Below are 14,469 nucleotides of genomic sequence, written 5' to 3' on the forward strand. Positions count from 1 at the left end.
GCACGTAGACCTCCCAATCAGCTATTTCATTCTTGGCTCCAGTACAAAAAGGTCAACCAACATTAGGGGCAAGTCTCCAACATGAAACATGGTGACCCAGATCAAACCAAACAGCTGCAAACCAGAAAAGAGATCTTGGAGGAAACACTCTGCAGACGGGGGAAGAAAAATGCCAAAAACATATATTCTTAGAGGTAAAGAGAAGATACGGGATATAGAAAAAATATGCTCAAAAAAGGTCCATGTGCAGAAAATAAGGAAAAGATCTTGGAAACGTAAAGAATGGTAACCGACATTAAGACGTCAGTAACACGTTTAGAAGGTCAAGGTTAGAAAACTTCTTTCACTTTCTAGAGTTATTTCAAGTTAAAAAGTAGAAGGAAAAAAATTCATGGCTAGAGAATATAAATAAAAACTGCTGTAAACAGTTGATGTCATACGCACGTGGTGATATGGATATCATTATGTAACGGAATGATGCCATCTGTGAGATATATGGCAAAGATGCAGAAGAAGCTTTTGGCCTTTGCTCAATAAAACACTAAAGGACAGTCCAGCTCCTAAAATGCCCTCCGGTCTTGTGAGCAGTAGTTCTTGACCTTGACTGGCTATCAAAACTGGAGTCTGGTTAAAATGAGACTGGAGGCTACAACTTATGATTCAGAAAGTCTGGCATGGTGTCCAGTTCCTACTAATTTTTTTCCAGCTCCCTAGTCACACTAGCGTAGGAGAAACAGACTTCAGATAATTCTTCCTGACTCTGAGACTCAGGTAACTGTTTCATTCAGCTGTGGGGATTTGTTTATATACCTTGATTGTACCATCCACGGATTCATACACCAATAGGTAACCAGTGACAGATGCCCGGGGAGGTCTCCAGGTGAGGAGGGCAGTTTCCGACTGAACCTCCGTAGCAGTGAAGTCTCTTGGAGAATCGAGGTCTGGAGAAGAGAAGACATTTAATATCAAATAACTCAGCAGGTGTGGGCTTCCCCGGTAGCTCAGACAGTAAAGAATCCGCCTGCAATGTGGGAGACCTGGGTTTGATCCCTGGGTTGGGAAGATCCCCTGGAGGAGGGCCTGGCAACCCACTCTAGTATTCTTGCCTGGAGAATCCCCATGGACAGAGGAGCCTGGTGGGCTACAGTCCATGGGGTCACAAAGAGTTGGACACGACTGAGCGCACAGCACAGCACAGGTCATCAGGTGGAGGATAAGGTCCCTGGCTGGGCATCAGGAGGCCTGAGTTCAAGTCCTTTTCCTAGCATTGACCTATATGACCTCGGGCGAAACCTTCTCCATCTGTAAATGAAGAGGTTGAGCCATGTGACCTCTAAAGGCACATGTTCTATGTTTCAGCTTCTCCTAAGGGCCATGTTTTCCTGAGCCCAAAAGGATCGCAACTGGCTTTAGTTGAACTGGGGAAGAAAGAGGCAGCCATGAATGTAATTAGAATGCCTCCCCTTTGTTTCTAAAAAGGACAGATGAATGCTGGTATTGGCCCTCCCCACTACTCAGTGGACACTGCTTCCATTCCTTTGCCCATTGCAGTCTGAAAAAAAGATCTCAATGTATATAAAAAAACCCAGTGGACATCTAGGAAAATTTGCCTTTAAAATCTTTCTCTTAAAAATATTTCCCTGCCTAGAACATGGATCATTAACTACTGGGTTTAGGGCCAGTGGGGACTGGTTTTCCACTTAAAAAGCCCTCCTCTTAAAATCATTTCCTAGTCTGTGGGGAGAGCAAGGTCATTTCAGTTCAAGAGGAAATGGTGTGTTTCTTAAGGTCTTGACTGAGGGGGCACTGGTGGATTGAGTTGCTGCTGACATCATCACACTGCAGGCAGCTGACGGGAAATAAGAGATGGAGAGGGATACTGTTAAAGACAGAGGCAGTGGGTGGGCTTTTTCCAGCTCTTGGTGTCTTTGTACCTGTGGTGAACTTGGCGGTGACGGTTGGGCTCTTCTGGGGCCCTTTCTCTGCAAAGATCCTCAGCGTGTATTCCGTGGCGGGCTCGAGATTGGTCAGCGCATACTCCACCGTGTTCCCGGACACTGTGCGGGTAATTTCTGGCACTACACAGGAAATATACACACCATGGCAGTTACCTCTCCCTGTCTGGGCCATCAGTGGGCCGGGCCATCAGTGGGCCTGGCCAACCGTGCACACACCTCCTAACACAGAAGCTTCCAGCGGTCCTACAGAAAAGCAGGTCTGATCTCTGAGATGACTCACACTCCTTTCTCTCTCCTGAGCACTCACTGTGTATACAAAGGATTTATCCTATGGTGACTGGATTTTTCCAGGCACCAGATCAGAAGGAAGAGGAACTCGGGGTCAGAAGATTTTGCACATGGTACCCTGGGGACAGTGCTGCACAGGCTCCAGCTAGAGGAGAGGTACGGGAGCGTCCCCATGCCTCAGGCTGCCCAGATGGAACTTGTCCCATTGCTTGCTCTCCCGTTTTTTCCCACTTACTCTCACGACCTTTTATAACTTGCCAAATGTCGTATCTTTAGGCTGGGGAACCAGAAAAATCAGATGGCATAGACAGACCAAAACCTGACTACTGCCTCTCAATCCCATTGGGTCAGGACCAAGGGTGGACCCCAAGCCATGGTGTCCAGGTGTCCATGCTCATCACAGGTGACCAGCTGGCCTGGCTGGCCAAGGCCTAAGAGGTTTCCCAGGGTATGGGATTCAAAAGGTTAAAATTGGGAAAGTTCGGGGCAAACTGGGATGAGATGCTCACCCTCCTTATCATCCATGATCCCGCTGCGCACACACACATACACACACACGCACACTTCTGGATGAGGACGTGTCTATGCCTGCATCCACAGTTTCCATGATTCCCACAAACTATACTCTGGTTTATTTTAGGTGAGACAACATCATCTTCCCTGACTTGCAAGAGTTTGCTCACGGGGAATATTGAAAAATAAAAAAGTAGAAAAAAAGAAACCCAAGAATTCCTCTAGCCCCACCCCATCTTTCCTCCAGTCCTCACAAGGAACCCTCTCTCATAAGAGGTTGCCAGGACTGAGGTAAGATTTTCAGAGACCCTCGCACAGTTTATGGTGTGCTCTCATGTTGCTACTGAAAGTCAAACAATACTGAACCATCAGATATGAAACTCACATATACTGTGAGATCAAAATAACATATTTTTTCCTAATCTCATTCCTGAAAAATAGGGATTTGTTCATTGAAAAGGAATCTTTCTTTTCTCTCTTATTTGTATTTAATTTTACGTGCTAATGGCCGTAATTCACTGGCGCCCCAGACAAGTTATCAATATTGAATCTGCCAGCTGAGTAAATGAACACCGAACGTTGAAAAGGCAAGGGGAGAACATTTCTGATTTCTTAATCAGATCAGCTCTAACTGGCCCCGTCTGCGGCATCTAGGAAATGCAGTCTCCCCAAAGCGGCCTGAAGTCGTCTGTTGAAGATTTCAGATTGTGGACCCCTTTGTAAGAGGTGAGGGCTGTGCCTGTAGAGGGTGGCTCACGGCAATGGCAGAGACCAGCAGGAGAGGAGGAACAGGCTGGAGACGCACCCTCGGCTTTGCTTTAAATGGCCTGTTGGCCTCCTTGATAGAACCGTGGTGTTAATGCTCTTCCATTTGACCACAGCAGGAAGACACAGGTTGGGCTGCTCCCGCCACCACTTGCACAGGCCCCTTCACTCCCATCCATTCACCAGCCCCTGTCCCAGCCAACGAGTCTGTTCTCAGGTGGCAGCTGAGAACCATAAGGACATTGCTGGACTCACCAACCTACCCTTGCATCTTTGTACATCAATCCTAAAAGAAATCAACACTGAGTATTTATTGAAAGGACTGATGCTGAAGCTCCTGTACTTTGGCCACCTGATGCATAGAGATGACTCCCTGGAAAAGACCCTGATGCTGGGAAAGATTGAAGGCGGGAGGAGAAGGGGACGACAGAGGATGAGGTGGTTGGATGGCATCACCAACTCGATGGACATGAGTTTGAGCAAACTGGGAGATGGTGAAGGACAGGGAAGCCTGGCGTGTGCAGTCCACGGGGTCACAAAGAGTTGGACACGACTTAGTGACTAAACAACAAAAACAACCAAAAGTGCCACAAAGAAAGGAGAACAGGAAGTTTAGAGCTGGACAGACACTCCTCAGAGAGGAGAGGGTCTTGGACATGACCTTACCTCTCTCCCCTGTGTAGGAGATGACATAATTATCCACAGGGGCGATGGCTGGCTGCCACATGGCCAAGGCTTCTGAGTCAGTGATGTTGGCTGTCACCAAGCTAGATGGGCCATCCAGAGCTGCAAGGAAAGACAGTGATGCATTGGAGAGAAGGTCAGCCATGGGGTAGGACAGGAGACCACCGCTACTCTCCTGGACTCCTGGTGTGGGACACAGTGTCAGAAGCATGCAGAGTTCTGTCCTTGGAGCCAGGATGACCTGAGTTTGAGACATGACCCCTTCCCTTGCTGTCCGGGTCATCTTGGGTCTCTGTTGCTCATCTGTAAAATCGGTGTAGAAACTCTGCTTGGCTTTGTCTTCAGTGATACTTTGGTTTTCACATGTAATAGGTGGAAAGGTGCTCTGTGAACTGCAAAGAGCCGAACACATGGCATGGATTTATATTTATAGTTCACGTTACTTTCTCCAGGGAAAGGCCTTACAAACACAGGACAGGTAGAGAGTGAAGGCTGCCTGTGGCGTCTTTGGTTTTGAGTAATAGCTCTGGTTCAGTGGGCTATGGAGAACACAGAGGCAGGCTCCGGGGGCCGGTGGTCCCAGGCTCTACCTTGGATTCCCTGTTGTGGGTATGTGTGCCTTTGAGTCATTTTCCTTCTCCACACCTCAGTGTCCTCAGCTGTCGCAGAGTGGCTGCTATAAGGATGAATGAGATGATGTGTGTGAAATGTGCTCGGGGCAGCAGTCAATAATTGCAGTTGGTCTTAACGTGACTATTAAAGTTATTTGGAGTCTTCAGAATGATTCCTAAGTGACTTGTGCTGAGAAGGGATGGAGAGTCACAGTTCTTGGCCCTTTGAACTGACCACTGCTACAACCCAACACCCCCTTCTTAGAAACCAACCTACATGTGACTTTTCTGATTTCGTTCACATTTATGACTCAGTTGCTCTGGGACCACAGCCCTGGGAAGATGGAGGGCAGCCATCATCAGCTGACTTCACAGCTGAGGTGCCTGAGCCCCAGGAGATGAAACGACTGGCCTGAGGGTCTCAGGAAGTGGTGGAGTAATTTGGGGGCACCCACCCCGTCCGCCCAGAGGTCCTTCCTGTCTCATCTTACATGGACAGACTCTCCTTTAACAATGAGGACAATGGGGCCTCCAGAGGAAAAAGATCCAGGCTTTGCAATAAGTTGCCATGGAGAAGCCACAAATGAAAAATTTCTAGGCGGGGGATGAGGATCTGTGGCAGGGTGGGCAGGACTCTGGGTTCAGATGGGAGGTTTTAATTGCATATTAGCAACCCTTTTAGACTATTAGGATATTTTTTAAATTTCCTGTGAGGCCCATTCTTCAGATCCCTTAATGGATTAGGCTGGATAATTGCTCATATATCAAAGGATAAATTGTTTAGAGACATGGGAGCCTGAAGAGAAATTTTCCACTTCATTTTCCTTCAATGCAATTCATTATTTTTTCCCTCCTTACAATGTGCTGTACAAATCAGGTTATAATAGGAAAATCATCCTTTATCTAAGAGGAACGCACAGTTCGGAGGCAGACTGACTTAAGTTCAGGTTTGCTTCCAGCATTTACTAGTTATGCGGACTTGGCCAAGGCATGTAATTGCCCTGACTTCAGTTTTTTCCTCTGTGAAATGGGAAGGATATTAGCTATGAGAAGGATGTTAGCTGTATTAGTTTACATGAGAATGGTTGAGCAACAGCCCTGAAATTCTGTAGCTGCCAGATGGAGAGTTGTTACTTTACAGCTGTCACCGTTCACGTGTCTGTGTGAAGCATCTTCTTGGAAGGGTCCTTGTGGTGGTCCCTGCACTGAGGAAGGGAAGGAGGTGGATTGATGCGTCCAATGGTCTATATTTACAGATGCTTTACATGCACAGTCTCCTGCAAAGGAAGAAGAACTGCGCCCTCAGGACATTAACGGACAGCTCGCGTATCAGTGGCAGAACCTGGGATTCACACCGGGTCAGTACGACTCCCCAGCTTCTGCCCTTTTCCCCACAATTCCCTGGGAAATGGAGGATGAGGCTGAGGATGGCGCTCCAAAGAGGCTACAACTGCACCGAAAATGAGACCTCTGGTGCTCCCGAGCCAGCCCACTTCCCACTAGAATTTCCTAGACTAAAAGGTTTTTCTTCTAACTGCTGAATCCTGAGCAATGATGCTGAAGGTGAGAAAAGCACCTGTGATGAGCGTCCCTGAGACAGGCTCGCTTTCCTCAAAGCCCTTCAGGGCGATGACGCTGACCAGGTAATCCGCTCCAGGTAAGAGTCTCAGCAGCCGGGTCTGGGTCTTGGTCCCATCCACAGTCACCGCTGAGGGTGTGCCTGGAACACAGGAGAAGCAGGAGGAAGCAGTGAGCCTCACAGGAGCTTAAACACGCCTGTGCCAAGAACAGGCGTGACCGGTTTGGCAGTGGCAGCACGCCTTTACCCAGCACCATTTTCTTCACTTCTCATTTGCTCCTACCCTCTGGCATAAGAGAAGAGGTTTTACTCTTTGTATAATGTTTTTTTCCATCCATGCAGAGGCCAAAAACTAAGCCGGGGGAGGAAAAATTATGAGGTCACAATGTGTTAAAAATGGCAAGTTTCCATTCAGTAGAGATCTGGCATGTTGTATAAATTTTATTTATCTATTTCTTCCCACAAAGGATATGGGAAGCTCACTGTGTAATGTATATATGATATATTTAATCCATTGTATTCGCTTAACTATATATAGACTTATCTCTTACTAGCAGATATTCTGCTATTGAAGAAGACGGCCATGGTCTAATTTGTACTCTTATATATATCTATTAAAAGGTCCACAATTTATATTTTTTAGAATCTGGGGGCTGGTGAGGAACTTGTGTATTAGTTGACCAAACTCCCTACAGAGATGCTACAGTGTGTCTCTGAAGAGACAATCATCTTTGTATACACTTTGGATACACAGCAACTGAACTGAACTGAATCAACTATCATCTTTGTATACACTTCCACTAACAGGGAGCTCACTACCTCTGAGAATGTCTTTAGATAGATCTGAATATGCTTCCTCCCCCGCCCCCCACCCTGTGGTCTTGTGGTCTCTATTATGGCCCATGTGCCTGAACTGGAACTTCCAACTCTGCAAAGTCACAGCTTCCCATCCTTTGCTGAGACGGACAGATCTGGGGAGCAAGAGGCAAAGATCAGTTTTGCCAAACAAAAAAGGTCAATGGGTTTAGAGTCTTCTGTCCTTGTGTGAAAACATTATTGGGGATCTATTGCTCATAGAATTTTAGAATTATGAGTCTGAAAATGATCTTTATAACACGATCCCTCACAGTATAGTTTCTTTCAAGGATCTCATAGCACTTTACAAATGAAGTCTATTCAGATGGTCTCAAGTATGAAGAAGGAGGATGGAATTGTCTGAGTCACGCTTCCACCCAAACACTCCAGATCCCTTCCCTCTCCCCACCAAGTGCCCTACCTCCTGCAATGGGCACATAGGTAATCCGGAAGCTCTCCACCTGTGTAGTGGGTGCCATCCAGCTGACAGTGGCTGCGTTTTCAGTGATGTCTGAGAAAATGATTTCCTTCGGGGAGCCCATGGCTGTTGAGGAGAAAGCACAGGAGAAACCCAGAAACAGTTAACTCTCTTGCTCATCACTGATTCTTCCTGAATTCCTTATCCATGAAAACTCAGTTTACATCTGAGCCAAGCCTTTAGGATGGAGGATGTGGTGATCTCTGGTCAAGTTATGACTTGACGGAAACAATTGCTCTTTCATTCAGGTACAGAACCCAGAGCTGCCATTTAGTTTCATCCAAGAAGAATGTTAGCACCATAGCTGACGTCTAAAAAGTGAGGGTAAGTGGGTAGTTTCACAGTTTGAAATAACCTTCCTTTCATTTTTGATGTTTAGCATTTTTTTTTCAAATCTTTGCCTTTTAATTCCTTTTATGACTAAAGAAAATTTGATATTAAATGATACCAAGTCTTGATGGGGGCTTCTCTGGTGGCTCAGATGGTAGACAATCTGCCTGCAATGTGAGAGACCCGGGTTTGATCCCTGGGTCTGGAATATCCCCCAAAGAAGGGAATACTACCCACTCCAGTATTCTTGCCTGGAGAATTCCACGGTCAGAGGAGCCTGGTGGGCTACAGTCCATGGCGTTACAAAGAGTTGGACATGACTGAACGACTAACACTTTCACTTTCAAGACTTGATAAGTGCTCAGTTCTTTCACTTTGTAAGGATTAAACCTCACTTAGAAACCACTGAGAAGAAGGTGTGGTTGTAGCCAATTTACAGGAGACTAAACTGACGCTCAGTTCTCCAATGAATATTCTTGTGATGTGATCTAAGTCCCAGGACTGGGCATAGCCCTGGGATTCTGGAAATAATGTTTATGTGGAAACTGACCTCGACAAACTCATTCCCAGAATTGGATGGAGATTCAGAGCCAGAGGAGGGAGCTCAGAACCATCCCCAAGGCAAGCCCCGCCTTGGATACTGGGTCTACCTGTGGGGAAAGCCGTGTCCTGGGGGACAGTTTTTGCTATGTAAATACCTCCCCCGCAAGCCCAGTTTCCTTTGGTTTTTCTCTGTGTAGTTCTCGGCTTAGCTTTTTGCCCTCTTCAGCTGACCATGCTTAGCCATACAATCCAGGAAACAATTTTCGGGTCTCCAAGGAGCTCATTTCCTCATCTTTCTCCCTCTGCAGCCCACGTTGATCATTAAGTTCTGGAACCCACAGCCCACTCCGGGAGCTTTTTTTTCCCTGTCTGTTTCTACTCTTTGTCCCTCCTCCGCCGGCATTCTCCTGTGATCTGCTAGCCACCCCCGGATTCTGTGGCTGCCTGGGGTTTTGCCTTCTCCTTGGAGGGCTTTGGAAGCCACATGGCTCTGGAGTGGGATGATCTTGATTGTCCAAACACCGTGGAGAGGCTGGGCAACTAGGGGCAGCTCCTGGGACTTATAGGAGCCTCCCTTGCTCCATCTCAGTGGGAAAAGCGGTGCCCACTTTTAGGAATGTTTTGAGGATTAGCAGAGATGATGGATGTAAAACCCTAGCACAGAACTGGGCACACAGTGAGAATTCAGTAAACATCTTGCTTTTTTTTTTCTTTCCCATGTGACTCTTTCCGCTCCCCCGCCCCCCATGGGCAACCCGAATTTTGAGGTAGTCACCCAGGAAAGATCTAGATGAGGCAGAATGAGAAAAAAGAAACCCAGTGCGGTGTGTAAACTCAGGCACGGGGCTCTCTTGCTGCAAGACTGGTGCACTCTGACATTACTCTGGGAAACTTATCCGGGTAGGTCCCGGCACATTTCAGAAGGTGCATCTTGCCACAGCTCCCCTATCTAGATCCCAGTTTTCTAAACTGCAAAATGGCATTATCTGTCTTATCTTAAAAAACAAAACAAAACATGAGAATTAGTGACGTCATCTGTCATGCACTCCTGAGGGATGTACTTGGTGAAAGCGACAGCAGGCGGATAGCCACGTGTCATCTGAAGAATGGCACAGTCGTGGTGAAATTCCAGGGCTAGTGGTATTTTTAGACAACAGGCCTTCCTAGGTGTGGACGACAATGTGTTACTTTAGCGTGTGTCCTGTTGCCATAAATACGGCCCACAAGTCCCCAGCTCTGAAGTGGAAGAGATGGCCGATGGGAACCTGGAGGCTGAGCCTCATAGAATAACTAAAGTTTGCCTGTTGAAAAGCTAGGAAGACCCAGGAAAGGCAACGCCTCTGACTCTCTGAGTAGACTCTTGGTTTTCAATAAAAGTTCCTTAGGGAAACATTGGAGATTGCTAGAAATTCTCAAGGAGGTTGAAGAGGACTTCTATTTGTTCTCTGCATAAAATGTTGCCTCCCCAAATCTGGAGCAAATGTCTTTAATAATGTCTCCATTCACAATCATTTAAAAACATTTTACCGTCAACATATTTTTATAAATACTTAATATATGTGAATCCTGTGAGAAGCTAAGGAGATGGTTATTGTAGCCAGTATGACTTAAGAGCCAGAGCTTGGGGGGTACACGGACCTGTTCTGAATTCCATTCCGGCTTTACTAGATAACAGCACCTTAGCCCCTCAGGTCTCTGTGAATGGGGCTGAGTGTGGCGCTCAGCTGCACTGTTTGTGTCACGTGAATCAGTGAGGTAGTGTGTCAGCTGCACTGCTATGGGTGGCATGAAGTGCAAGCTTTAGAATAGGTGGTTATCATCCTTACACTTAATGAGAGTCAGAGCCAGAGGCACCGGGCACAAAGAGCCTGGTTCCTGAAGAAGGAAGGATTGCTGAGCACATGTCTCTGTAGACCCGCTGACCCAGGTCCCCAGACACGATGCTGCTGCAGCTCTGTGGTTTGTGGTTTCACGTGCATCTGAACTGGAACTGAGTAGAAGGGCTGGGAGGCTGCCTGGCTGGGAAAAGTGAGATGGGGTGAGAGGGGGGACATTCTGGGGCTTGGAGAGGGGTTGCCCCCTTGGCTTCAGGGTGCGGAAGGGGTATACAATTAGGGCGGTGATGGGGCAGGTTAGAAGAAACATTTGAAGGTCCTCACTATCCCCAGGTAGGCAGTAGGAACCTCCAGAAGAGAATGACACAGTCATCTTACTCTGGTTTCGGATTTTGAAGTATTTTCTTTTCTATTCTGGGGACCATCCAGATGGTACTCAGAGGCATGTTGGCATTTAACTTCCCAGAGGCAAGAGAAGCTCCTCTGGGCTTCCCAAAGGGGGACCAAGGCCCTTGTGAAGAAGTGGCTCAATCCATGAAGAGGAAGAGAAGCCACTGTAGATGCAGAGACTGGCAGAGGAGGGAACAGCCCATAACCTAAGGTCTGTCTGTATGGGGATAGTTAAATAAACAAGATATGTGGGAATATACCTCAGTTCTATTAATAACCAAGGAACACACACAGACACACCAATATGTGGAAGAGTGGGTGTGTTAATCACTGTGCCAAAAAAAAAAAGCTGGAAAAAAGAGAGAACACAGACTTAGGTCTAATCTTGTCGGTTTGTAAGAGCATTTCTGCAAAGATTCAGAAGAAAGTAGTCATACTGACTGCTTCTAGATAGAGCAACTTAGTAGTGAGGACAGCAGAATAGAGACCTCACTGTATATTCTTTTTTTTAACCTTTAAATTTTCAACCAAGTGGACCATTAAAAAATGTACATTAAATCACCCAAACATATTATCAGCTAATATTGTTACAATGGGCAAGGAAAAATACTCAACATTCCTGATCTGACGGGAACCTCATAGCTGACCTTTGAGTTAGAGCCTATTGGCCAAGTGAGGGGACAGACACTCAGAGGGGAAAGGAGACTTGCTCAGGAGCAGGGATCAGACTCCGGGAGATCTGCCCAGAAGCTGTGGGCTTAACCACTTGGCTACACTGCCTCCAGCCACTTTCTCTGCTGCGGGGGCACTTGGGGCTGCCAGCCTGTGCTCAGGGAGTGAGAGGAGATGTTGTGGCAGCTTTCATAAAGAAAAAGAGGAGCAGAAAGAAGGGTTTACAAGGATAAAGAGTGAAAAAACAAAAGGGAAACTTTCTGAAGCTGATGAGGTGACTGAGATGTCTACTGGGCTCCAGAGTCACCTCTCCTGTCACTCCAAATACCAGGGCACACATGGGCACACACACACACACACACACACACACACACACACACACACCCAGACCCAGACACATCTCTTCAGCTGTGAAATACAATGCCCCAGAGAAAGAAACCAAAGAGAGGGCTATCTTAACAGAGCCTTTTCTTTTGTTCTTAAAAAAAGAGCTCATGATTATTTGTTCTTTTTTTTTTTTTTTCTTTAAAACTGCGGAGCCTCTGGGAAAAAAAAAGATCAGCAAAACAAAATCAGTGATCAGAAATAAACTTTGAAAAGCAGTGTTTATAAACCAGGGTCAAAATCAGCCTCTGCCTCTGATCTAGAGTTGTTTTGTGGGAAGCCACAGGGAGGAGGAGACAGGGGCTCATGTCCCGGGAGATAGGGTATCTGTGTTAATAAGAAACAGGGCATTTCCTCTGGCTGAATTACTGCCTGGATCTCAGCATTTCCTCCACGTCTACAAATCCCGATTTTTGCTTCTACAGGTGGCTCCTCAGAGCTCATTTGGTCCTGAAGGTTGGCATCGCAATGTGCTCTGGACAAAGGGAAGGTGCTGCCTAGTGTTGTGCTCTTTGCGTGTTAGAGGTGGCAAGCGTGTGTGGTAGTTGGTTATGTCGTCTAGCCTGCCTCTATTTAATAGTAGTAAAATAGCTCGATATTTAGGCTCTGCCCCAAAGCTAGCTGTGTGACCTCAGGCCAATCACGTCACCCTTCTGGGTCACAGATTCCTCGCGCACAGACGGAAGGGTCTGGGACACATCATTCCTCAGGCCCGTCGTACTTCTGCTTGTGGTTCTATGATTGTCTCCTCTGGTTCCTCTGAAGCAGCTGTCTCTAGCAAACGCTGCATTTCTGTACCTCCCTCGGCTTCCTGAAGGAATTCACCCACCTTATCATTGAAGGTCTGTCCTTTTCTCTTTAAAGAATCATGCTAATCTTAATATTATCATTTTAAACCATCTTGTAATGACCATCTTTCTTTATTCTTCTGGAAAGAACTCACATTGAATAGAATTTTCATTTCTGCCTCTAGGGCCTTTTAGAGTTGCTGTGAGTATCAAATAAAATGCGTGAGCCTGCCAAACCTGCTAACCTCTTCCTTTTTCCTTCTTGATCAAGGTACTGACTATTCACATGTAGAATTTTATAAGTATTCATCTTTAGAGGCAGAGGTACCACTTCTCCATTATACCCTGCATAGCTTGAACATTTGACCAAAGAACATGGAAGTATATCTCTGGATAAAACATGATAACAGGCAGAAAGAAGGGTCTTTGGAATTTGAAGAAAAAGCAATGATTATCTTAATGACGATAATGAAAATGTTACTCACTCTCATTAGCTCAGCCCTTGTTATGTGCCAGGCCCCCGCTATGGGCTTTCCATGAATCATCTCATTTAATCCTCACAACACTATTAGGTAAGTGGCATCATACTCTTTTTGCATAAACACTTAGCCACAATCACAATCACAATCATCCAGTCCATAATCAAGAGTCATGATTCAAACACAAGCTTGTCTGCATGCAAATCTAATAATTTCCCAGCCCTGTGAGAAGAGGAACAGAGAACTTTTCTCTATTCGCTCGCATTTATATATGGTACCTGTTGTTGCTATAGCAGTGACTGGCTGGGATCGCCTTCCACTGCTTATTCCATAGAGTTCAATTTCATATTCAGTGGCCTCTCTGAGACCTGTTATGTCCCTGGTTCGTTCGGGGGCAAGTAGGGTTATCTCCAGTGACTCGGAGTGCTTTTTGGCATCTCTGATTTTGAGAACAAAACTGTCGAAGACTCCTTCATCAGCTGTCCAGGACAGACGGAAACCATCTGGGGTGGCATCTGAAACCAAAAGGTTGTCGACTTCCGGCTCGGCTTCTAGAAGGGAAGAGAGTGGTGGAAGGAGGACAGAGAAGATCATTCAGCAGCCCGTGCCATAGTCTCTCTGGTGGGGGTATTGATATGCAGTCATGTCCTGGCTCTCAGAGTGAGACGTGTCCTGAGATACCGAAAATAAAACGATTCAACATGGACATGTCTAGTAGGTAGAGGAGAGGAGAAAGATGGAGTTGATACGTTCAGCACAAGTCAAGTGGGTGCTTACACGTGTGAGTTTTGTCTAAAGCAATTCTGTAAATCCACATCTGGACTCAGCAAAGACCCCTTCCCTGCATTATTAAACAAGTTCAAAGCCAGTAACTTGTTTACATTTGCTCTCTGTCTGCCAGTGGCTGAACGCCCATGTCTGTGAGACCTTCTTCTTTTCTTTTTGCAAAGACAAATAAACCAGCATTAACGATCTGCAGAGCTGCCCATGATGATACGGCTGATTATATTTCCCTTGATCTTGAGCATTTGGCTTTTAAAACGTTATAAATGTTATGCTCTTTTTCTTGGAGCTGCTATACTAGAGGAGGCTCCTACTCTTGACTGGCTTGTTCGTTAACCATTCAGTAAGTGTTCAGATGGTAGAACTAAGACTTGGAACCTCTTGTGCTACATACTTTAGACCCACTGTTGCTATCTTGGATTGCCTTAACTAGACAAAACTCAGTGTCGAGGTAGATTTAGAGCTGAGTTTCCCAAAGTACACTCAGAGCAAACTATATCTGTTTAATCATCATCCATTGTCAAATAAATGTGG

The 14,469-nt window shown here is 46.2% G+C and overlaps 1 protein-coding gene and 1 long non-coding RNA gene across 12 annotated transcripts in view; one reads left to right on the forward strand and one right to left on the reverse strand.

The window, feature by feature from the left end:
• Positions 1 to 14,469, forward strand: part of LOC148777512 (uncharacterized) — a 61,969-nt gene that overhangs the window by 26,717 nt on the left and 20,783 nt on the right. For 4 of the 5 annotated variants that reach the window (XR_016037917.1, XR_016037913.1, XR_016037914.1 and 1 more), the window contains 2 exons: positions 6,076 to 6,177; positions 7,980 to 8,055. This is a non-coding gene — a long non-coding RNA (uncharacterized LOC148777512). Of the gene's footprint in view, positions 1 to 2,074; positions 3,051 to 6,075; positions 6,178 to 7,979; positions 8,056 to 14,469 lie in introns of those variants that run through there. The other variant, XR_016037916.1, reaches the window with a different exon arrangement.
• TNC (tenascin C) overlaps positions 1 to 14,469 on the reverse strand; it is a 107,335-nt gene that overhangs the window by 18,566 nt on the left and 74,300 nt on the right. For 6 of the 7 annotated variants that reach the window (XM_088838311.1, XM_055427742.2, XM_055427743.2 and 3 more), the window contains 6 exons: positions 13,431 to 13,703; positions 7,675 to 7,797; positions 6,396 to 6,539; positions 4,191 to 4,310; positions 1,935 to 2,078; positions 811 to 941 (listed from right to left, as the gene is read on the reverse strand). In XM_088838311.1, the coding sequence (XP_088694437.1) occupies positions 811 to 941; positions 1,935 to 2,078; positions 4,191 to 4,310; positions 6,396 to 6,539; positions 7,675 to 7,797; positions 13,431 to 13,703 (935 nt within the window). The remainder of the gene's footprint in view (positions 1 to 810; positions 942 to 1,934; positions 2,079 to 4,190; positions 4,311 to 6,395; positions 6,540 to 7,674; positions 7,798 to 13,430; positions 13,704 to 14,469) is intronic. The other variant, XM_088838310.1, reaches the window with a different exon arrangement.

This window comes from Moschus berezovskii, chromosome 7 (genome assembly GCF_049115385.1).
Source record: "Moschus berezovskii isolate FMDL1 chromosome 7, NW_MosBer_1.0, whole genome shotgun sequence".
NCBI classification, from domain to species: domain Eukaryota; kingdom Metazoa; phylum Chordata; class Mammalia; order Artiodactyla; family Moschidae; genus Moschus; species Moschus berezovskii.